Source organism: Eriocheir sinensis, chromosome 48 (genome assembly GCF_024679095.1).
Source record: "Eriocheir sinensis breed Jianghai 21 chromosome 48, ASM2467909v1, whole genome shotgun sequence".
NCBI lineage: Eukaryota > Metazoa > Arthropoda > Malacostraca > Decapoda > Varunidae > Eriocheir > Eriocheir sinensis.
In genome coordinates this window covers 9,648,508-9,670,459 of record NC_066556.1, presented here as the reverse complement: position 1 = coordinate 9,670,459, position 21,952 = coordinate 9,648,508, and the positions used below count along the sequence as shown (strand labels likewise).

General features: G+C 47.4%; 3 protein-coding genes across 4 annotated transcripts; 1 reads left to right on the top strand and 2 right to left on the bottom strand.

Annotated features, from left to right (window-relative positions):
• Positions 1 to 706: 706 nt before the first annotated feature.
• LOC126981572 (uncharacterized) lies at positions 707 to 12,209 on the top strand (the record flags this gene model as incomplete). The annotated part of the gene is given in 7 exon segments (XM_050832973.1): positions 707 to 786; positions 3,166 to 3,478; positions 3,625 to 3,726; positions 4,386 to 4,539; positions 5,286 to 10,638; positions 11,795 to 11,968; positions 12,066 to 12,209. Coding segments are annotated over 6 exon segments (6,190 nt in total), but the record flags the coding sequence as incomplete, so codon positions are not given.
• A 124-nt stretch (positions 12,210 to 12,333) lies between these two features.
• Positions 12,334 to 17,599, bottom strand: LOC126981573 (sodium-dependent organic anion transporter-like). 2 transcript variants are annotated; one of them, XM_050832975.1, is made up of 9 exons: positions 17,226 to 17,599; positions 16,666 to 16,850; positions 16,367 to 16,572; positions 15,082 to 15,286; positions 13,992 to 14,159; positions 13,771 to 13,866; positions 13,409 to 13,600; positions 13,182 to 13,270; positions 12,334 to 13,059 (listed from the first exon to the last, which is right to left on the bottom strand). In XM_050832975.1, exons 1-9 carry the CDS (start codon positions 17,254 to 17,256, stop codon positions 12,453 to 12,455), a joined length of 1,779 nt encoding a protein of 592 aa, XP_050688932.1. In that variant the 5' UTR covers positions 17,257 to 17,599; the 3' UTR covers positions 12,334 to 12,452. The 2 variants fall into 2 exon arrangements, with proteins under 2 accessions (XP_050688932.1, XP_050688933.1); XM_050832976.1 differs by lacking the exon at positions 17,226 to 17,599 and having other exon boundaries at positions 16,367 to 16,593; positions 16,666 to 16,813.
• Positions 17,600 to 18,608: 1,009 nt separating this feature from the next.
• Positions 18,609 to 21,331, bottom strand: LOC126981574 (ileal sodium/bile acid cotransporter-like). The gene is made up of 7 exons (XM_050832977.1): positions 21,180 to 21,331; positions 20,848 to 21,027; positions 20,515 to 20,720; positions 20,033 to 20,243; positions 19,271 to 19,438; positions 19,067 to 19,162; positions 18,609 to 18,961 (listed from the first exon to the last, which is right to left on the bottom strand). The coding sequence occupies exons 2-7, from the start codon at positions 21,025 to 21,027 to the stop codon at positions 18,773 to 18,775; spliced, it is 1,050 nt and encodes a 349-aa protein (XP_050688934.1). The 5' UTR covers positions 21,180 to 21,331; the 3' UTR covers positions 18,609 to 18,772.
• Positions 21,332 to 21,952: the final 621 nt, after the last annotated feature.

Genomic DNA, 21,952 nt, shown 5'->3' with positions numbered 1-21,952 from the left:
GTGGAAATACTTGACTAGAACTAAGATCATCTTGAGGCTTTGAAAATGCCCCCATGACGCTGCTGAAGGTCCCATGGTGGATTTCTTTCGAAAGTTGTGAATTTATTTTCAAATTGCAAAAATCGCTATCTACCTACCCCCTTCACACACACACACACACACACACACACACACACACACATATATATATATATATATATATATATATATATATATATATATATATATATATATATATATATATTATGCAGTAGCTTCACTGCGAAGGCATGTGTAAACATACCACACTGGGAAAAGAAAAGATAAATATAGACTAGTAAGTACTTTCGTATATTACATCTTAAGACAAAAAAAAAAAAAAAATCAAGATGTAAAATACGAAAGTACTACTATATTTATTTTCCCAGTTTGGTATATATATATATATATATATATATATATATATATATATATATATATATATATATATATATATATGGCCGCGTTCTATTTTTCTTTTGTTGAGGCAGCGCTTGGCGGGCTTTTTTTTTATTACCATTTTGTTTTGGTGCCCTTGATCTGTTTCCCTTGTTGTTAATATATATATATATATATATATATATATATATATATATATATATATATATATATATATATATCAGGCTATGTATATTTATTTATTTAATTTTAAAATTGACGGTCCGATCCCCTCACTTGGGAGCAGTGGATGGGTGTTGTGGTCTGCCGCGCGCCGCCGCGGTGCTTCCCGCCATTCCTCAAGCAGCGGCCACGGGAAGGACAGCGGCGGTGAGTAAACGTTCTTGTTATCCTGCTCATGCTCCTTGACTGCAGGGAGTGTGCTCTTTTGTACTGTGTAGCTACAATTGTTATGGTATGGGGCAGCACTAGGGACGTAGAAGGTGCCTCAAAACTGTATTTATTATCAATGAACCTGAACTGTTGGTCATTAAGATCAAACGACTGCGGGTGACGGTTATGTCCAGTGCATGAGTTCGCTTGACTACTTTTTCCTGGCTTCAAGCAGTGTATAGCGTCGCAGCCAGGACCAATACAGCGGAGTTTTGCATCACCAGTCTTGCTCTTCTTTCTCGTTGAAGGATCGTACAACTAGTTAACTATTAAGGTTCTGCCATCGTCATCACCTCAACGGTAGGCTACGTAGTATTGAAATTTTGATCTTCGCAGTCATGGATTGTCATAAATAGGCCATGTGGTAAATATTCGTTAAGATCACTCACGACGGATATTTTTCTCAAGAACCTCTTCACAATTTCTGTTGCAAATATTTTGTTTTCATACCCCCCCCCCCTCTCACCAAGCATTGTTTAGCTGGTTGTGTCTCCTGGTTTTGGTCTACTTAAAAAAAACGGATGTAAGCGCAAGCCTAGGAATCGTTCCCTCGACCTTGCTGCAACAAATATTGAAATTGACGATAGCCTAGAACGGATTACTGACTTTATTTATATTTATTTTATTTATTTATATTTTTCATTTAATTTATTTTTGTTTCCTAATCACCGAAATGGTAGCTTATGCTGTACCTGTGGGTTACACACTAAAATGGTCGGGAATTGTTGAAGAAAGGGTAGCCTACTAATAACAGAACACTGACTTCAACTCTGGGCAAAATATAATGCCGAATATATTTAAACGAACCTAACAACCTACCTAACGGGGGGGAGGGGGGGGGGGTTCTCCCCCATCTATTTTCCGAAAGTCATTCGTTACTGCAGTGCATTTAGGGGCCTAAAATGAAACCGTAATGTAAGTATTAATAATGACTTCGCAAGAGGTGGCTACCCCGTCTTCAACATTAGCCAAAGTGGGTGGGCTTGCTATAGGTTAATATGTATTCTGGACTATGTTATAGTCGATCGAATCTAACTTGAGCCCTTAGGCACGGCTCCCCTGAGCCGCGCTAATGCCACATTATTATTATTATTATTGTTATTATTATTATTATTATTATGAGAACTATGAGGGAGCCCCTAAGCAATCAAAATGACTATAACCCCAAACGTGATTGGATCTCTAAGGAGGGCCCAGCATAGCTATGGAAATGAGATAGGGTGTTTTAGAAGAAAAGAATTAACCCTAATTTTGAATATATTAGATGAACAGGAATTAACAACCTCTTCGGGAAGAGAGTTCCATAGTTTCGTTAGGGCAGGGATAATGATCTTGAAAACTGATAAGTATTGCGTCGTATATATGAAAAAAAAACTTACTATTACTATTTTGGTAGTAAAAGAGCCAGGTAGGACACGTAGCAATGATTTTAAGTTAGACAAATTCAGATTCAGCAAATATATAGGCAAGAATTGGCTCACCAATAGAGTGGTAGATAAATGGAACAGGCTTGACAGCCATGTTGTGGGTGCAAATACCATAGATACATTCAAGAAGAGGTTAGATAAAGTCATGGATAATGAGATAAGGTGGGGTTGAGAGTACAGGACCTGCCTTGTCTATAGGCCAACCGGCCTCTTGCAGACTCCTTACGTTCTTATGTTCTTAACCTTATAGGTGAGTCATATGAGGATTCGAGCGCCTCTTGTGATGCCGAGGTGTTGTGCCGCGCGGGTCTGTGCGGGAAGGTGAGGTTTGGAGGATCATATCGATCCAAGGATTAATGTAGCTGGACCTTCCAAAATCATGAATTTTGCATAACTGGTATTCGCATTACAATCAGTAATTTCACCAATGGCGTAGCTACGAGGGGGTGTTAGGAAGAATTTGTGCCTCCCATGTGAAATGTGATAAGAACTGCAGTTATTAACTTGGGTTCCCCATGGTTTCTCCTCCTTTGCAAACCCTCTTCTCGTCCAAACGGGTGGTACTCCTATGTAGGCAGGATTTAATTATGTATGTAGGTTGGTCTGTCAGCGCACGGGGATACCCTCGCCAGCCCTGGTCTTAAAATGTCTATAGGTAGCATCTTCGATATTACATAATCTCTCCAGGACACTTTCTACATCATCACTATCATCTCTTGATCTTCCACGAGATCATCTTCCCTCCGACTGCCATTCCATAACCCTCCTGACAGTTCTTCGCCTAACGTGTCTACAACGGCACAGTTGTTTTCCTTCAATCGTCAGTACAATTGGGTCAATCCATAAACGTTTGTGTATAAATAGAAGTCTTTCCCCCCTCTTTGCGCAGACAGTCACAATTCACTCCAGCGTCCTCTCACCACTACCACGGAGGCTGGCATGTCAGAAGTCAGCACGCCCCTCCCGCCCATCGGGATGGGCGGACAAGCGAGCCTTTCACCAGCAGCCGTCCCCACAAGGAAGGGGTGCATCAGGCCCTTCAAGCTTACCACCCTGGTCAGGACGCGCTTCGAGGAGGCCGCTTTCAGGTATGCCGCTGAGGTCCGCCGAGCCGCCTGCTTCCCGCCAGGCACCACCGCCGTCATCACCACAGATACCACCCCTGTCATCGCCACCCTGGCCACACCACGCATTACCACCAGGTGAGCCTCTCATGATAGCGATGATACACAAGCAGAACGAGAGAGAGAGAGAGAGAGAGAGAGAGAGAGAGAGAGAATCTTTATAATTTATTATTTGAGACAGACACTAACCTCGCTCAATCACGCTTTCTGTTCCCCATCGCCAGACGCGGTCCCCGGGAGGTCCCCACACAGCCCGTGAGGCCCACCGTGCACGTGCCGGAGGCTGCGCTGCCCTCGCCTCTTCCCGACGCCTGGACCAACTGCAGGTCACTGTCTGTATACGCCATACAGCTTGTAGAGGGAGATATACGGTGCTGCTTGCCTGTGATTGGGTAGTCCATATTGGCACCATTTTGTGATTATTGTAATGTAGAGGGAAAAGTAGCTGGTCTGAAAAATCGGCATCGCATTATTCACTAAATATGGATGAATGCTGATAATATTATGAACTGGATGGCATAAACCTACACTGTAGCCTTTTAGTAACAAGTTAAACCTAGTGAAATACTTTTACATGTTTCTGGATTAGGCTGAACAACTGACCATACCAGTCCCTAAGTCAGTGTGTACTGGTGGCTGTAAATAAGGAGAGTGATCAAGTGGTAGCTTAAATTTTGAATGCATTACGACGTGTGTGATGGCTAGGTAACAATCATTTTAGTAAGGAAACTAAGTTGTGTAGATTCCTCCGTGATCATTGTAAAGAAGGATGGAATATGGGATTAAGGTCATTTTTCTTCATCTAATCTAAATTGTATCTTATTCAGTAAATAGATGATGGAAGTAGATAGCATACATGTCAGTAATAGCCTATTTGCAGAGTTTAATATCTTTGCTTGCCCCATCTCGACCCTTTAACTCAGTCCTTCCCATTCCCCGTCCCTATCGTCTTTTCTGTCACCTGTTGCTGTCCCTCTATCTCTAGGAGCTGGGACGAAGGAGACACCATCGTCCGAGGGATCCAGGAGATGCGTTCACAGTTCGCAGATATGAGCGGAACGATTTACTCCCGTCCCCCTCAGCCACCACCGTCCTCCCGCCTCCCGCCGCCCCATCTCCCCGATTCCCCGCCAGCTCAGGTGATCTCTAAGTCTTTTTGATGCATGGGTGTTCAGGGTTCTTGAGTTTAATTTCCTTTACGGCTAGGTGCAGATTTTTTTTCTGGTTGGAGGCAGTGATTGGTGTGGTATAGTCTTTCCATTTAATCAAGTCACTTTAGGCGTGGTCGGCTGGATTAGTGGATATGCCACATCACCGCCGCCACCCTCTTTTTCTCTGACATTGTTAACTGTTAGCTACTTCTAAACAAGTTCCAAATACTCTGTGTCCATTTACTTTTATGGTAACGTATAATTCTATGAAGGATTCGTTTTTTGAAGACAAAACAATGAGTTGGTATACATCCTCATACGTTGTGGCAGCGTGGATTGTGCCTCGCTTGTGCGACGTTGTCAGATAGAGTGACAAGGACACTGCACCGCGGCCAACCAAGCCAAGTCAATAAAACATTTTCCCCATGGGTGGTGTGGGAATTATTTAAAACATTGTAATTTATAATGAAAAAAAATGTTTGAGAGAGAGGGGGGGGGGGGGGAGTGGCAATGCAAGGGCGGGGAGGGGAGTGGCAATGCAGGGGGGGTGGGGGGGGGGTGGCAATGCAGCTACTTGAAGCAACCACGCCTATAGTGACAATAGAATAATGGGAAGGCCTAAGTCTTAGAGAATGGCTATATTAGTTGTGCCTCGACTGATGATGTATATCGTCTGTATGTGTGTGTGTGTGTGTGTGTGTGTGTGTAAGACCTGAAAGAACCGGTGCTCGCAGAGGCGGACACGACCCGTGCGGCTACTGTTCGGTAGGGGCGGCGGGCGAAGTCGCGGCGTGGATGTTCAGGCTCAGGACGACGAGGACGAATACATTGACATCGAGGAGGTGTCGCCGCCTCGCACTACATACCACCTGTACCGCCTGTCCGCCGATGGCACCTCCTGCACCCTGCCCCTCTCCGTCACGCCCTCCAATTCCACGTCCCTCCACCTGGCACACTCCACACTCGACAGGAACAATCTCCCGCAGACTCAAGGGGGTTCCGCCGCCCTTCCTCCGCAGAACTACGCCTTGGTCACTCTACCTCAGCAGCACCGCCCTCCTCTCGTGGGCGCTGCACTCCTTGAGAAAGATCGCATCACAAACTCACATTACATGGCCCCTCAGATGGCTCCTTCCCGGCCCTCACAACGGCCAGATGACTCAGGTGTGGCTCCACGCTGTACACCTGCGTCCCGTTACCACAGGGAAGCCTTGAAGTTCACCGTCCCACACAAAACGAAAGGAAACAACCCTGAGAGGACATCGACGAGCTCCGAGTTAGGGGAGGACGACGACGTGCTGGTCGTGTCCGAAAACAAGGTAAATTTGATTGAAATATCGAGCGACTCTTCTCCTGAGATGGACGGCGGAACAAAAACTCTAAGAGCGAGGGATAAAGAGTCTTCTTCACCTCCTAGTTCTGTTACATCCTCTCCAATAGAGGTCAACAAGAACAACGTGATGTCATCACGGGCAGATGCGAGAGCAAATAAAATTGTGTCCAGTGAGGACGACAGCCTGCCAGACCTAACCCGCATGCCGCCCCTCGCAGGGCACCACAGCGGGGGAGGCAGTAAGATGGAAGACAATCTCAGTGACATTTCCACCATCATTTTCGAAGACATCAACCTAGACGAGTGGACGGAGGACGAGCTAGAGGAATTCACTACCAACACAAGTAAGGGCGGGGATGGTGAAGCAACCCTTCCCTCCACGTGCCATACCGCCGCCCACGATCAGTCGGGGGACACCGTCACCCTGGTTGTCGACAAGCTTGAGGTCGTTTCTCTGCCCTGTACGGAACAGAATACGAACTCAGCGGGAGGGAACAATCAAAATGATGACGACACAAGTCATCAAGTGCCAGAAGAGAGCCGTCCAGACAACTCTTTCACTAAAACTGAAGTGATGACATCCCAACAAAATAACCATGAGGGTATCAAGCACAAAGAACCGGTAGATAAAGAAGTAACAACGGAAAAGGAGGAGGAGGAAGCTGCTGTGCCACTTACTAACGCACACGACGAGACTACTGACGCAAGCAAGGAAGGCCTTACGGCTGTGGCGAGAAGCGAATCACTTCTGACGGAGGGCAAGGAGGAGGACAAGATCACGGCAGAGGCGAAAGTCAAATGCGTCGGAACAGAATCTGAAGTCGGGGTCCTGGTTCCAGTGCCTGATGAAGTGGCTAAAGAGCAAAACACCGAAGAGGATGCAGTACCAAGAGAAACAGACGCTGCACCTTTCGTTGTAGCACCTTCGACTATCAGCATCCCTAGTATTGTTCAGTTAGATGACGCTGAAGGTAAGATGCAGGAGCGCAGAGACCTTGTTACATCTGCAGACCAATGCAGTACTGTGGCCGGAGGAGAAGAAAACTGTCTTGACAAGTACACAAGCAATGAAGATACAGAAACGATTAAGACTTGCGCAAAAGAAAAGAATACAGACGTGATCATAACTTCTGAAGATTTGGAGAAACATGTAGAAAACGAAAAAGCAAAAGAACTTGTAGCTTCCACTGAAGAAGTTAAAGACGCGAGGCACCTGCAGAATCCTAAAGAACATGAAAAGGTATTGGAAGAACTTGTAGAATCCACTGAGGAAGTTACACACGTGATCGCAACTTCTAAAGACCTGGAAAAACATGAAGAAAATGAAAAGGCATTAGAAGAACCTGTAGCTCCCACTGAAGATGTTACAAACGCGATCCCGACTTCTAAAGACCTGGAGAAACATACAGAGAAGGACAAAGGACTGCAAGAAACTGTAATTCATGTCGATGCTTCACAACACCTAGAGAGGCCGAGAAGTAAAACCAAGGTTAGGAGAAAGAAGCAAAAACGGAGATCACAAAGACCCAAAAGAGTACAGAGGCCAAGGGCGCTTCGTGGAAGAGGTGTCAGTTGGAACGACTTTTGTGAGGTGGTTGACCCTTCCTGCACACTCTTCGTGAGTGACGGGCAGCAGGTGGTGGCGATACAAGTACCTCGGACGTTACGGCAAGACGGTGAAAGTGACGCCCCGAGAGAAAGGTGTGACGGTACAGAAACGCATTCTCAACAGTCACCCATTTACCTGACAGCGCCTCCAGGCACCCCCTTACACATTCTGCCTTGCTGTCCACCACACCCGACCACTGCCACCCAGAAGGAACAAAACAGTGAGGTCGAAGCACTTTTACAACAGTCACCAACTCGTATGTCGGCACCTCATGGTTCCCCCCGACGCTTTCTCTCTGCACCGCGCCTCACAGCTGCTGTTCCGGAGGAAAAGGGTAAACCACGGGAACCAAGTGAAGGCGATGCATTTGAAAGTAGATCAGGGAATACTAAAGTGCATGAAACAGAGCATGTTGAACCTGCTGAGCAAGGTGAGAGCAGCATGAAAGGGAAGGACGCCGATATAACCTGTGGAGAGTCTCCCGAAGAAAGTAAAGGTTCTGAAGCAATGGGAGAAAAAATGATAAGTACGAAAGAAATGAAAGTGAGCCACTCATCTGAGTTATTAAAAGGCGGAAGTATGATACCAAAGATGAGCGAGACAAGGGAATCACGAGGTGTTACGACCGACGACATGGGGAACTCAGCTGTATCACAGATCCCTCCCCTCTGTCAAGACGAAACATCAGGTGAAGTAGTTCAAGGTGAAGGGAAGACAGGAGCAAACATTCAACGGGAACCGGTTGTAGAGGAGGTGAGACCATCCCCTGAAACTGTCCCTGAAATTGATACAAAAGGAGCTAGTGAGCTTGTACTTGAAGCAGAGGAGAGAAAAACATCTCTTCAACAAGTACCCGCAACAGAAGAGAGTAGAATAACTCATGAACAAGTTTCCAAAGTTGAGGAGAGAGGAGAATTCCCTGAAAGTGTACCACAGGGTGAAAAAATACTAATCCCTGAACAAAAACCTGATATAGAACCCAAAGACACTGACAAATCTCATGAACCAGAAGAGAAAAGACGAGTTATCTCAAACCAAGAAGTTAAGACGCAAGAGAAACGAAGGGACAACACTGAAGTTGCAAAGGGAAGAGGAGTCATCCCTAGCCCAGAAGCTGAAACTGAAGAGAAAAGAAGAGACACCGCTGCAGCACCTGTGGTAGAAAAGAGGAGAGAAGTTAGCGTTCACCAAGAAGCTGGAACAGAGGGGATAAGAGACATTGCTGGAATACTTGGAATAAAAGAGATTCGGGGGTCAGAAAAAGGTGCGATCGGCAGTCCAGGATTCAGTAGTGAAAGGAGCGAGTCTGAAAGTGGAGGTGTAGGGCAAGGCAAACCAGCCATCCTGAGGAGGTCCAATAGTAGCAGCAGCAATTGTAGCAGCAGCAGCAGCAGCAGCGGTATATCCCGCCTTGCAGATCGCCTTTTAGAGCTAAGACTGAGAGGACACCCGCTGAAACAGCCCCAAGCTTGGTCTAATGCCATTCCCAGTGTGTCCAGCAATACAGCCAGTCCACATGGTGCAGGAAAACCTTCCTCATCTCCATTAGAGCCCTATAGTAGCCTCTTGGCCTTAGTCTCCTCCGGTCACCAAAAACACAAGGATACAATGAGAGCCCTCATGGAGGAGCTGAGGCTCATGGGAAACAGAATGCTGGCTGCCATCCGTGAGGAAGAACAAGGAAGTGTTCATTTACCCGTTTCAGAGTCGGATGGACCCAGAGGTTGTCACCATCATGGCAGGCGAGAAACAGGCATCGAAGGAAACGTAAAGGAGGAGAATTCGGGCTTGACAATTATACAGTGCGTCGCAGAAGTCCATCACAGTGCTGATGCAGACATAGACGTGTTAAAGCACCAAAGGTACAAAACGAGGCATGGTAGACCACAAAACTATGTAGGCTCAGAGCACTGTGAAAGAAAATGTGACAAAGCATCGAATACGGTTTCGGCAAACGAAGCGAACGGCACAGATGACAGAGCTTTTATCACAGACAGCCAACCTATGAGAGAAGGAGGCACAGAGTTAAAACCCAAGAGAAGAGCTCCAGGAAAGGATACAGTACCAGAAACTATAATGGAGGTTTACGACGGGGGAATACCCGTGGAAGTGGTTGGTGGTGGGGAGGTAGAGGGGAAAAATGTGGACGTTCCTCCCATCGAGAGCACCAGGAACTTTATTCAAAGAGAGGAGTACTCTGAGGAGTCAGGTTTCCGTCGGGAAAATGAGGAAAGTTTGGCTTCTACAGGAGCGTTCGAGAGACCGCACCTGAGGGGCACAGACGGCCTTACCACACACAAGACCGAGCACCGCGAGCAACCGACGCAGGGGAGCAGGAAACGAGATGAGCTCGAGAAATCAACTCTAACACCTTCACAGAGCGACATCAAAATCATGAACAACGATTCACCCACCCAACCACCGCAACCCAGCCCTCTCCCCTCCGTCGGTGACTTCTTTAGGAAGGAGTCGAGGCGGATCCACCAACCACACAGTAAACCGAGTCATGCAAGACCACATCGGAAAGATACTCATGATCCAAGAGTGTTCGGTGATACCCTTCAAGACTTTGTAGAGAGCACACACTGCGCTGAGGACCCACAAGAAAGGAAAGACCCGACCTACCCGCCCACAAGCAGTAACCATGGGTTTGGCTCTGACTCTATCCAGCACAGCGTCGGCGGCTGGGTAAAGAGCCCCAGCACTTACACAATCGGGGCCCATTCATCAATCAATGGATATATGTCATCTGTCAGTGGGAGCCAGCCAGCAGGGAACTTGACTCAGCCAGTAGTTGGTGCCGCCCACCCATTTAGCAGTGGAGTTGAGGGTAATGGGGCACAGACACTAACTGATGGGACTCAACCGTATGTCCAATATATTCAATCGGAAAAATCAACTATTGAGACCCAGCCGTCACACACAACTCAGCCGTCAGTCAGAGGGAGTCAGACGTCATCTGAGGGCAGCCTACCAATAGCCAGTCAGAGTCAACCTTCCTCCTTGGCTGCGAAAGAGAGAAATAAAAGATGGAGTGAAGAGTCCGCTGATGAAGAAAGTGATGTGGACGGAATGCCGCGAGAACGAAAGAGGAGGAGGAAGGGACGAGGCAGCCTTTACCGAGTCGTCGAGGTGCCGCTCACAGGTAAGTCTCCTTTATTACCTGGCGTACACAGCACTTGCCCCTCCCTCACCGTATTTCTCACGCTCTTCAGTTTTCATAATCCCATACTGCCATAAACTCGTACAGTATCCATTCAGAACTCATTTACCCATTCACTCTTTGAACAAACTTAATTTCACTCCTTTCTGCTCACGCTCCTTAATTACCACCAAACCATTACCTTCCTGGTCACATCAAATGTTTACGCTGTACATCATCGGTTGCCATACGTCTTTAACCCGAACTGCATTATAATTATCGTTCGATATTAGAGATGCGCTACCTGGTAATAGTTTTATTGCACACATCGCATAAAAGGTTTTGCAATCCTTACTAAATGAAGTTATTGCCATTTTAAGACTCAAGTTAAGAACTTCCATTTTATTACCTATTAAGTAAGTAAGTCAGTAAACCATATTTCCCTTTTGATAGTATATAATAGGCAGAGTAAGTGGTGAGATGATTTAGAAATACTGGACAGTCAAACTAGAGTAGAGCTGCGGACCGTTATTTACTGGTTGGATCTGGGTATTCTGCTGGGCCCCTTGCATCGAATTGTTGTGGCAAGGCATGACGAAAATGGCTGCGCGTGTTTTTCTTTATTAATATTTCGCTCAGTACTAAGGTTAATCAAAGTGGAAGGTAAAATTACTTTGTGTTTCAATTAGAGTTCGTTTCAGTGACTCCAAGCTTCGTGCTAGACGCTGACTGAATAAAGCCGCTCATTGAACTCCTAAACAAAGTATTTAAACATTTTCATCGTGTCTGTCCAGTAGATACCACGCTTAAAATCAGAAAAAGGGCTTGATCCTATGAAATAAGATTAATTCTTATGTTGTACGAAGTTTGCCGCTTTGTGGAGTACGATATCCTTAACTACAACGGCGTCAGTGTTCGCGGGGCAGCGTTGAGGCTTGTTGTGTTGTCCTTGCTCCTCCAGGGGGGATATGGTATAGGATTTGAAGCGCGGTATGGAGGATGCACGTGAAGCAGGCAGTGTATGGGTGTGTGTCGAGTGACCTTGAGTGTTCCTGTAAGAATGGGTATAAAATCACCATCATAGAGAGAGAGAGAGAGAGAGAGAGAGAGAGAGAGAGAGAGAGAGCCTGTGCTAAGGTTTGGCGTGTGGGTGTTTCAGACAAGTTGTCGGAGTGCTTGCGGGTGGCGGCAGCGGCGGGGGAGGCGTTGCTGGCCCCGCTGCGGATCCATGGCGTAATGGGCCCCAGCCACAGGTTCACCTCGCTGCAGCCTGACCACACCCGCTCCCTCCTCAACCAGATGATTAGGAACAGGCGCGGCCGTTCACACACTAGTGAGTTGCAGCCTTTTATCAACTTTTTGCCTATGTGGACCACATTTACATAACATGAGCTACGGCCTCTTGACTCTTCTTCCTTTCACTCTGTCAGGCGGTGAAGACAACACTAATTACAAGAACTTGCTGGCTCTTCATGGTCTCATCAAGGTGGCAGGTCTTCTGCGGCACTGCGGCCTCAGACCTGCCTTACACTGCCTCGACCAGTACCACCGCACCCACCACGGCCTCTTGGAAGGTAGGCTGTTCCTCTCCTCACAGCGAAATCACCTGCAGATTATTTTATGCGGTCATGTAGTTATATTTATCGCGTCGTAGCAGCATGGAAGGAGACAGGTAACAACAAGGAACACGCATGGTCGCCCAATTACGTACGTTTAATGTAAAAAAGAAATCAAACTATACTATAAATTATTCAAATTACATAGATTTGGAATAGGCGCCCCTTTTCCTGTTATTCCCAGCGGCGTTGCTACCGTTGCTACCTTCTCCCAAACGTACTGAACTGCTGCGTCTGGCCTAGGCGGACGTCACGGTGGTAAAAGGCGAAGGGGCGGGGACAGGGCTCTGGGCTGCGAGGGGACGTGGGCGTGGCGCTGGTCGAAGTGCCTCCTTCAGCCGCTGCCTGACATTCCACTGTTGCTGGGTCCAGCGGCCTGCCGCGGTGGGACGGGATGGGGCTGCCGTAGGGGGGAGGAGAGTCCTCCCGCTCTGAGGGGAAGTCACTCAGGAAGTCACTCGGGAAGTCGCTCTGGAAGTCAGTAGTGAAGTCACTCTCCGCCACGGGGAACATGTTGGGGACTCCCCTGTTGCTGAGGGTGGGGCTGCAAGGGCTGTCAGAGTCGAAGCTGCGGGCTGACTCCAGCACGCCATCAGAGGACGGATAGAGGTCCGTTGAGCCCCAATGCGGGTAGTGTGTGTTAGCGTTGTGGTGGTCTTGGCTGGCGTGCAGGCCGGGGGTGGGTGGAAGGCCAGGCAAGGAGTGGTTCCATTGTGCATTTGAGGCTTGAGGGTTCAGGGGGCTTGTTAGGAGAGATTGGGTCTCTGCAGGGCCATTCCACTCCTCATGATGTGGGCGCCGGCTGTACCTGACGGGGAGATATAAATAAATAATTTCCTGCAGTGGAGGAAATTCTTAATTGACATCCTGTAGGTGAGAAGTATCCAAGTAGACTACGTTAATTGTACATGTTAGACAGTAATGCCGTACCCTAGCGTTTGCATGAGGCTAGGAGGCTGGACTGGGCCGCCACACACGTCGGGAGTCGGCGCATATTCCACCACCTGGACCCCCCGCGCCTATGGACACGGGAGAAGTGACTGTTATACCTCAGTGTCTCCCGTATCAGGCAATTTGTGTATGTTTATTCACTTTGAGGTAAGGAATCTATGCGTCTTGTGTATTAAACTGGACTATCTGAGCTAGCAGAGCCTCACCGGGGAGTCTTTGTGGGCGGGGACAGGGATGCTGGTGAGCACGGACGTGTCCACGACAGAGGTTGTGGCTTCCTCCGTCACGTCATGTCGGTGTGCGAAGACCCACGCCTGAAACAGCCCGATGGCCACGAAGACCTCAGCCAGCTGACACAGCCCGTACAGCACAGGAAACAGCACCATACGTCCCCGAACCTGGTCGGGCACTCGGGTTAATTGTAGCTCTTCGAGTGGAAAGAAAGATAGGTAAAAAATACCACCTATTCGAAGATACTAAGGCTTTGAAATTGCTTATCAATACACTTATTGAACAATAGCGAAAACTTAAATTTTTGTTTTGTATGTGTATCCGCTCGCGCGCGCACCTGGGGGTCAGTGAAGGAGAGTAGGATGATGTTGATCGCCACTACCATGTTCTGGCACTCTATCTCGACGGCCACCGTCCGGCAGATCTTGTGGCTCTGAAGAGGTTTAACAGATAAACGAACATTAAAGCAGAGTTATTATTACTGAGCACTGACCGTAATTGTTTTGAAACCAATGTCTTTTTATCGACCTAGGGGAACACGGGGAAGGAAGTACTCACAAAACAGAACACTTTGGTAATGATGTAAGCCATCAGGAACCCGGAGCACGGCAGGAGTGCGGCGGTGGCAACCAGGAAGATGGAGGACTTGCTGATTATGTCCCAGTACCTGAGGACGAGCAGCACGCCGCAGGTGACGGCGCCGGCCCACCCCAACAAGCTGCACACCTGTTATGCGCACCACACTGCATTAATCACTATGCACGCTGTTATAGTCCGTTTCATTCCGTCTGTCCACTCGCGAACGTAGATGTGGCACCTGCGCATTGTTAGTTCGTGATTGCGTGAAGATCGACTTTATATTTTCAGTGATATATTTGAATGTTTCTATATACAAAAAAACCTTAAAGTCCTTTTATATGAACCGCAAACGTGCCGATTTGCAGCGATAATCTACCATATAAGCACACGAAATAACAATTTGCATATCAAACAGTATAGTCTGATCATACTCGAACGACCTATAGCCTTTCAGATACCCATACTTCATCTCATTCAGGTACATAAAGTGACATCCGACAAATGTCTATACATAAGGAATTTTGATGTGTTGCATGTAAACAGCGTGGGTAGCCTAATATTCTGAATACCCTAGCATCGCATTCAACGGTTAATATTTACTATTTCATGTTATTTCGATTGATAGTTATTATTTACATGTAGTAAATTATTAAGATATCCTTTACATGCCCTTGCAGAGTCAGATGTATTTTAATATACCTGAAATGAGCTATCAATCAATGAATTGAAAAACCATAGATCGCTCGAGCATAACATGACTATGTTATTTGATACAAGTTTGTCTTTTCCTGTGCTTGTATGTTAGATTATCGATGCAAATGACTGAGTTGTTTTTTTGTACACATAAATATTCAAATATATTACTGAAAAATAAGCTTGAATGTCTATCACAACTGTTGATTTTCACGTATTCACGAACTAGAAATGCGCAGGTGCCACATCCATCAAAATTTCCGCTTTGTGGTGGACAGATGAAATGAAACGGACTATAGTCGGTCATTCTAGTTCTTAGCTTTAGGAAGACCAGGTAAGCTAGTGTCGTGTATAACACGTCGTTTCCGAGGCTCACCTTGGACATATAACTGGCCCACTTCCTGCTGTGGTGTCGCACGAGCATCCCGGCGAGGACTGGCAGCGTCATGAAGACCAGACTGACGAGGATGTTGACGTAGGGCACCTGCAGCTCTTGCTCCGTCCAGCCGCGGGAGTAGAGCCACACGTTGAGCGGCATCACCCCGAACGCCAGCAAGGAGGACAACGCCGTCATGATGATGCTGCGGCGCCACGCCACACACACGCCCTTACACACAGATAATGTTCAGCACACACACACACACACACACACACACACACACACACACACACACACACACACACTCTCACATAGAGTTGAGTGAGCTCTTCACCCAGTCATTATTCTATCCATTTACAGATCCCTAGAGGGGATCCCCTCGAGCACGCATGCTGATTTAGGGACCTGTATTATCTAATGGATATCCTGCGACTCCAAAAAATACAGACCCGCGCTAGGAAGCGATCTGACTTCCTCTTTTCGGACTTAACCTACGGACTGTACTTACTGTAGCGTAGTCGGGATGGTCATGAACTTTATTTGCTATACAGATACCATTATTTTCTCTATAAGTATCTTCAGCATCACACCTGGAGTTTCATTTGACCGAACTCATATCAGCCTGCTCGATGTGCTACGCGGCCTTCATCCGCACCAAGATCTAAAATCTGTACGCACGAACACGTTTGCTCCGTGTTGTAGGCTGTGGGGAAAGTTTCTAAGTATCATAAGGACCCCAATAAATCCCGTGTATTTTGACCTTGACCGTCTGCCGCAGGAGTTTGCCGACAAGCCGTTCATTATGTGGGACTCACTGCAGCTTATGCCGCTGCTGGCAGTACAGGCGAACATTCTTCTTAGTGGTTGCTGAAGGCCACGGCTCCTGGAGGTGGTGCAAGCCTCTCCTCCCCACGCCAACCACACGCCACAACTCTACACTATACAGGGAGCGGAGCGTGTGGTGTGACCCGACCAGCCACTAGGGTGACTCCTTTTCTTGACACTTTCCCAGCGGCGGGCCGCTGCTCGCTCATCTGCATATTTGTATGTTTTTTTTTTCTCATTATGTAAGATGAAAATAAATTTTCTACCAGTGCTACTACGGTTGCCGGTAGTCACCATGACCACCAAATAAGGTGGCCCCGGGAGACTTTTTCCTTGGGCTTAAGCCCCACGAGATAAGCGATCACACACACACACACACACACACACACACACACACACACACACACACACACACACACACACATGCATGGCCATCCAGTGGTACAAGGAAACTAACCTTAGAGCGAGGTCGCCATTAATCCAGTAGGTGAAGAAGTTTGAGAAAGCACCACCTGGGCTGCAGGCCAGAATGAGGACGGCAAGAGCTTCGTAGGGCGGCAGCTGGAATGCGAGGCACAGGCCGAAGCCCACGGCGGGGAGGAGAGCAAACTGACAAGCCATCCCGACGAGACAAGCCCAGGGCTGCTTGAGGTGTTCCCAGAACTAAGGGCGAGAGGGTATACGCTTATGGCCCATGCAAACCACTGGCAATCAGACGTAGGATTCATCCTAGGCTTGGCTGCACCTTGACGTTACCTCTTTCCAGTAGGTGGTAGCACCCATGCCCAACATGAGGATGACTGTGTTGAAGGTAAACAGCAGCATGGCCGCCTGGTCCAGCCTCACAAGCCACAGCGGTAACTCCTGAGGCCCCTCTTCCTCCGTCGCTGAGCTGTTGTAGGCGTCGTCGGCCACGCTGGTCCACCCCTCGGCCCATATGGCTGTAGTAGGAGAGTGGAAGGAATGGGGGTATTCACTGGATTACTCTAAATGGAGTGATGTGACAAGCCAAAAAACTAGTGCCCATTCATCTTAAGGCACAAGAGACTGCGGCGATTACAACCGTTGTGCAACCCTGAGAACGCATAGCCTGGAAAGATTCAAATTGGGTGTCGAATTGGCGTCCTGAGGCAGTCAAGAAATTAAGCGTGCTCCTGTTTCATGTATACGTGGACATAGGCTACCGCACTTATGGCTGTACCGGCCAAGATTCTGGTACAGGCATAGGGCCGAAGGACGACTGAGCTACGAAAAAGAAAGAAAACGAGATAAAAAGTTACCTCTCGATATCAGTAGGAGCGAATGAAACACCTTACCTGATGTCTCTGAAGGGTCGCTTTCCCACATGATAAACCTTGCCGCCCCTGGGTGCTCCTGCCACACCCCTGCCTCGCCTCTGCCTTGTCAGCGACTGCAGAGAACCGATCCCCTCACTTCGCACCGCCAGACCCACGTTTGTCTCCACCAGTGGCTTCACCAGCATGCAGCGGCGCGTCGAGACCCTCGTAGCCCAGTGCTCTCGTGACTTAAGAACCATAATGCTCTGACCGGTGATGGTGGCGTGCGTATCTTATCGCCAGTGCCAGCGAGAGACTTATCTGCAGGTATCAGCGTCGTAGTCTGACGAACTTGTAATCATAACCGTCATGTAAAGTTCTCACAACCTTGCTTGCAGAAGAGGCCTCCACAAGCAACTTGAGGCTGCCATCTAACACGCCTTCATATGCATCGCTTGGACTTACCTGGACTTGTGTTTCATCGTTGTAAAACCCAATAATAGGAGGCCATTGAAAATCTGCTTATCTGATATGAAGCGGTGCTGAGTCTAAGATGTCTCTGTAGGTTCATTGTACTTTATTGTCCTTATATGAAAATATCAAGTTGCAGGAACTGTTCACATAAGTATAAGTTTTGGATACATTTCCAGGTTGATGCGAGCAGTCAGACGATGAAACTTTTGGCGTTGTGTGTGTATGTAATTCACCACGGTCTGATCACGTGTTGGACTCGTAATCGCCAGCAGGTACCCTCCCGACATGAGCAAGTGCTCTTTATCGTCGATCTATGGGTACTGCCAGGACCTCACACATCACACACCCCATCTCCCTTGCTCAAGGGGGGACAGTAACCACTCCTAGTGAACGGAAAGAATCCGTCCTGAGCGGGCTCGAACCGCCGCCCTGTCAGACCGTGAAGCCTGGCAGCGCAGCGCTCTAACCAGTTGCGCCACGGTGTGTGTGTGTGTGTGTGTGTGTGTGCGCTGAGAGAGAGAGAGAGAGAGAGAGAGAGAGAGAGATGTACCCTTATCGAAAGAGGCCCGAGACTGATAAATGTGTCGCCTGTGATGGTCGCCGCCAAGTACTGTTATCACCCTGCCTAGGACAGCTGCGGCAGGTAGTTAAAAGGTTATTCTTAATCAAGGAAACAAAATTGATTAAGCCACTGATATGGTAATGGTTCTTGACCACAGGTGCGTGAATATTTTCCTGTTGACTGTGGATCGAGTTGTTGCACTTGTCTCCTCTGTAGATGAATGAGCAGCATCGTGGTGATCTGAGCCGTGGTATACAGTCCTCCATTCACATGTTGGAAGGACTTTATGGTGAATCTGAGAGCACCGCGTCCGCGTGGCAACCTCTTGGCCACCGCTTTCCCAGCTATGAAAGCCTTTCTATTATGCACATTTTCCACCAGTTCAATTATCTTTTTTTTTTTTTTTTTTTTTTTTTTCGTGATGCTTAAACATGAGGTACAAACACAAAATCCGTCTGAAATAAGTGGAGGACGTTATCATCGCACAGTCTCGTCATCCTGCCCCGACATACACTCAAAAGAAAACATTTTCTGAATCTTATTGGCGGCTTCACACTCTCAAGGTCTCCTTCTCGGCCGGGGTAGCGGGCTCAAGTCGGGCTGTATGCACCGCCGGGTATTCTTCTTTCTTCCTCCTGCAGGTCCTCATGTACAGCTGGAAGATGGCGATGCCCACGATAGCTTCAAGTATCAGCAGCACCCCGTACAGCGTAGGGAACAACATCAGTGAACCTTTTATCTGAGGGAGAGAGAAAGTGACGATAACGCTTCTCATGTTTGTCTGGGTTAAGAAATGATACGATATGTATTTTCATTAATGGGATGAGAGCAGGTGTATGCTTACATCCGTCCCGTCAAAAGAGAGGAGGATAATGCTGACAGCAACGGGCATGTTCTGGCTGCTGGTTTCTATACCGATGGTGCGCGATAACTTGTTGTTCTAAGAGAAAGGAAAAGAAAAATTGGGTCTTCATGTCATAATGGTGTGACATCAAACTTTGCGGTGCTGTTAAGGGTTAAATTAAGTTCAGGGTAAAGTCTTACGTACCTGGCAGGTTATCTTGGCTAAGAGGAATGCAAGAATGAACCCAATGGACGGTAGGAGGAAGGCAGCCAGATAGAGCAGAGGAGTGGCTATCACGAACGATTGCCAATAAAGGATGAGCCAAATGATGGTGGTAAAGAGCACTTCTATCCACCCAACGATGACCGACACCTGATGAACACAGAACTTGTTAGTAGTGTAACCAGGTCAAGCTGTGGGGGCCAATGTTTACGATAATCGTTATGACCTCCATTCATTCTCTTTGACACACTTGTACTGAACTATGGTATGTTGCTGTGAGGCTCAGTAATCTCAAGTGGTTTGTTCACTTGTAGAGAATGTGAAGGAAGGAGGTGACATATAAGTATAAATTAATAAAATTAATATCGTGAGTGCAAGAGGATGAACCCCCAGTAAATTAGGAAAATAAGATGGTTGAACGTTCGATAGAAGGACGAGGTTTAAGAATGAGGGATTGGAGTATGCAAGGGTGGAGTGTATTTAGGGAAAGGTGTTATTGGAGAGACTACTGCCAGCTCCACACCTCCCTTATCGCGTACCAAAGAACGGGCGTCATTGTGGATAATAGAAAGATAGATACATAGATTGCATTTGGAAAGATATTGTAAATAACTTGATTGAGACCTCTGGTCAGTTTTAATCCCTATCGTAAAGCCGTAAAAATCAGCACCTAACACTGACACAGTTCCTTGAGTGTTGATGCCCAAGCCTCAAAGCCATGTCCTAGATGTGAATGGGACTTACCTTAGTTACAATTTCTGCCGCCCGCCGGTGGAAGTGCCTCACCACCATACCCACAATAACTGGTCCCGTTATGAGTGCGAGGGAACCTATTATGTTAGCGAAGGGAATAACGAAAGTGTTATCATCCCCTCGCCAGTACTTGCCATAAGCCCACAAGTTGAAGGGCATCCCTCCAAAGGCCAGCAGGGATGAACACGCCGTCATCATGATGCTGCAACAAAACATTTGAGAGAGTTATGGTTTTCCCTCGTGCGCATTACACACGCCAAAGACTGGGTCTCGCGTCGCACAACTCGGGGTGGTGTAAATTACCGTTTTGTTGGTAGGCACGAGCACAATGCCACAGGCATGTTGTCATTGTCATGGGTCCTGTACACTGTAGCCTTCCTTTCAGTGATTTTTTACGTCACTTTCTTAAAAGGGCTTGTAAGTAGAGATGTTTAGGACAGGAATTCAGACTAAAAAACCTTCGTACACCTCACCTGAGTGCCACGTCTCCATCTGCCCAATAGGTAAAGAAGTTAGAGAAAGCTCCGCCGGGACAGCAAGAAATGATGAGGACTCCCAGTGCCTCGTAGGGCTTCAGCTTGAAGCCTACCGAGAGGCAGAAACCAATAGCTGGCAGCACTGCGAACTGTCCCACCATGCCGATGACGGCCCCCACGGGCTTCTTAGCGTGTCCCCACAGCTGGAAAGGAGGAGTTCTGCAGACCCCTGACCGCAACTACTCCGGCGTCCTATAGCATGCAGACTTTATAACAAAACTCTACGATGAGAATAATGTTATCTTCGATGGCTGGTGATCCCGCCCTTACCTCCATGACGGAGATGGCGGCGCCCATCCCCAGCATGAGAGTGATGGTGTTGCTGGTCATGATGATGGTGTTGACGTTGTCCAGGACCTGACGCCACCGCTCCTCAACCACTACCGTGTCATTGTCTGGTTCTGTGTAGTTCAATTCTGTGTCGAGTGTGGTAGCATCCCACAAGTCCATCTGAACACACAAGGAGAGAGAGTCGGTAACCCATGTCAGACGTGTTTAGGCCCCTGGTCAATGTGCGGATCACTATGCAGCGGCTGCCCTTCATTTTTATCCCATAAGTAAAGTGTTAGCTTAGTGTATTTTCCCCTGCAAGTCAGCCTTACCGTGAAAAGTGGCTACAGCTGGTGGGGCTGCGCCTCGACGCCCTGCAAGTTGATAGTCAGTCGGAGTTCTGATGTGCGTCTCGGGGTAAGCTCATCCCCAGGCTCAGCGGCGATACGAAGGACCTGGTATTTGCATTATCAACCTACTTATAGATGCGTTCTTATCTCGTGTATATCTTCGTGAGAATGACTTCTGAATTTTAATTGATATGAAATATTTCGTTTCATTACTAGGCACAGGAAATCTGGAACGTATATTGCTAAAAGTTTTGTGTCAGTATTGCATACGATGATTTTTTGTGGATGCAGCCGCTTTTTTATACGTGAATATAGAGCGGGCGAAGATGAGTGGCAGTCACCTGCTGCTGATACCGTAAGGAATTTGAGCGGTCTGAGCTCTAAGTGACCGAAACCCTTTAGGAAATGTACAGAACACCACAAAGATCCTCGCCTTGGCGTCACATCCCTTGGTTGCTACAGCCATATCAAGTATAACGTCTTTTTTCTTATCAACGAAACGTTCCTCAGTTACAGAGGTCTGCTTTATCGACCGAGTTTTTTCCTTGTAATCAGAGACTTGTATCACAAACTCTCGATGCTCTCACTGTCTTACGCTTTCAGCCAAAGCACCCCGCGGGTTGTTTTGGTGGCGAGAGGCTGAAACCGTAAGACAGTGAGAGCATCGAGAGTTTGTGATAACAAAAAAATCAAATATATATATATATATATATATATATATATATATATATATATATATATATATATATATATAT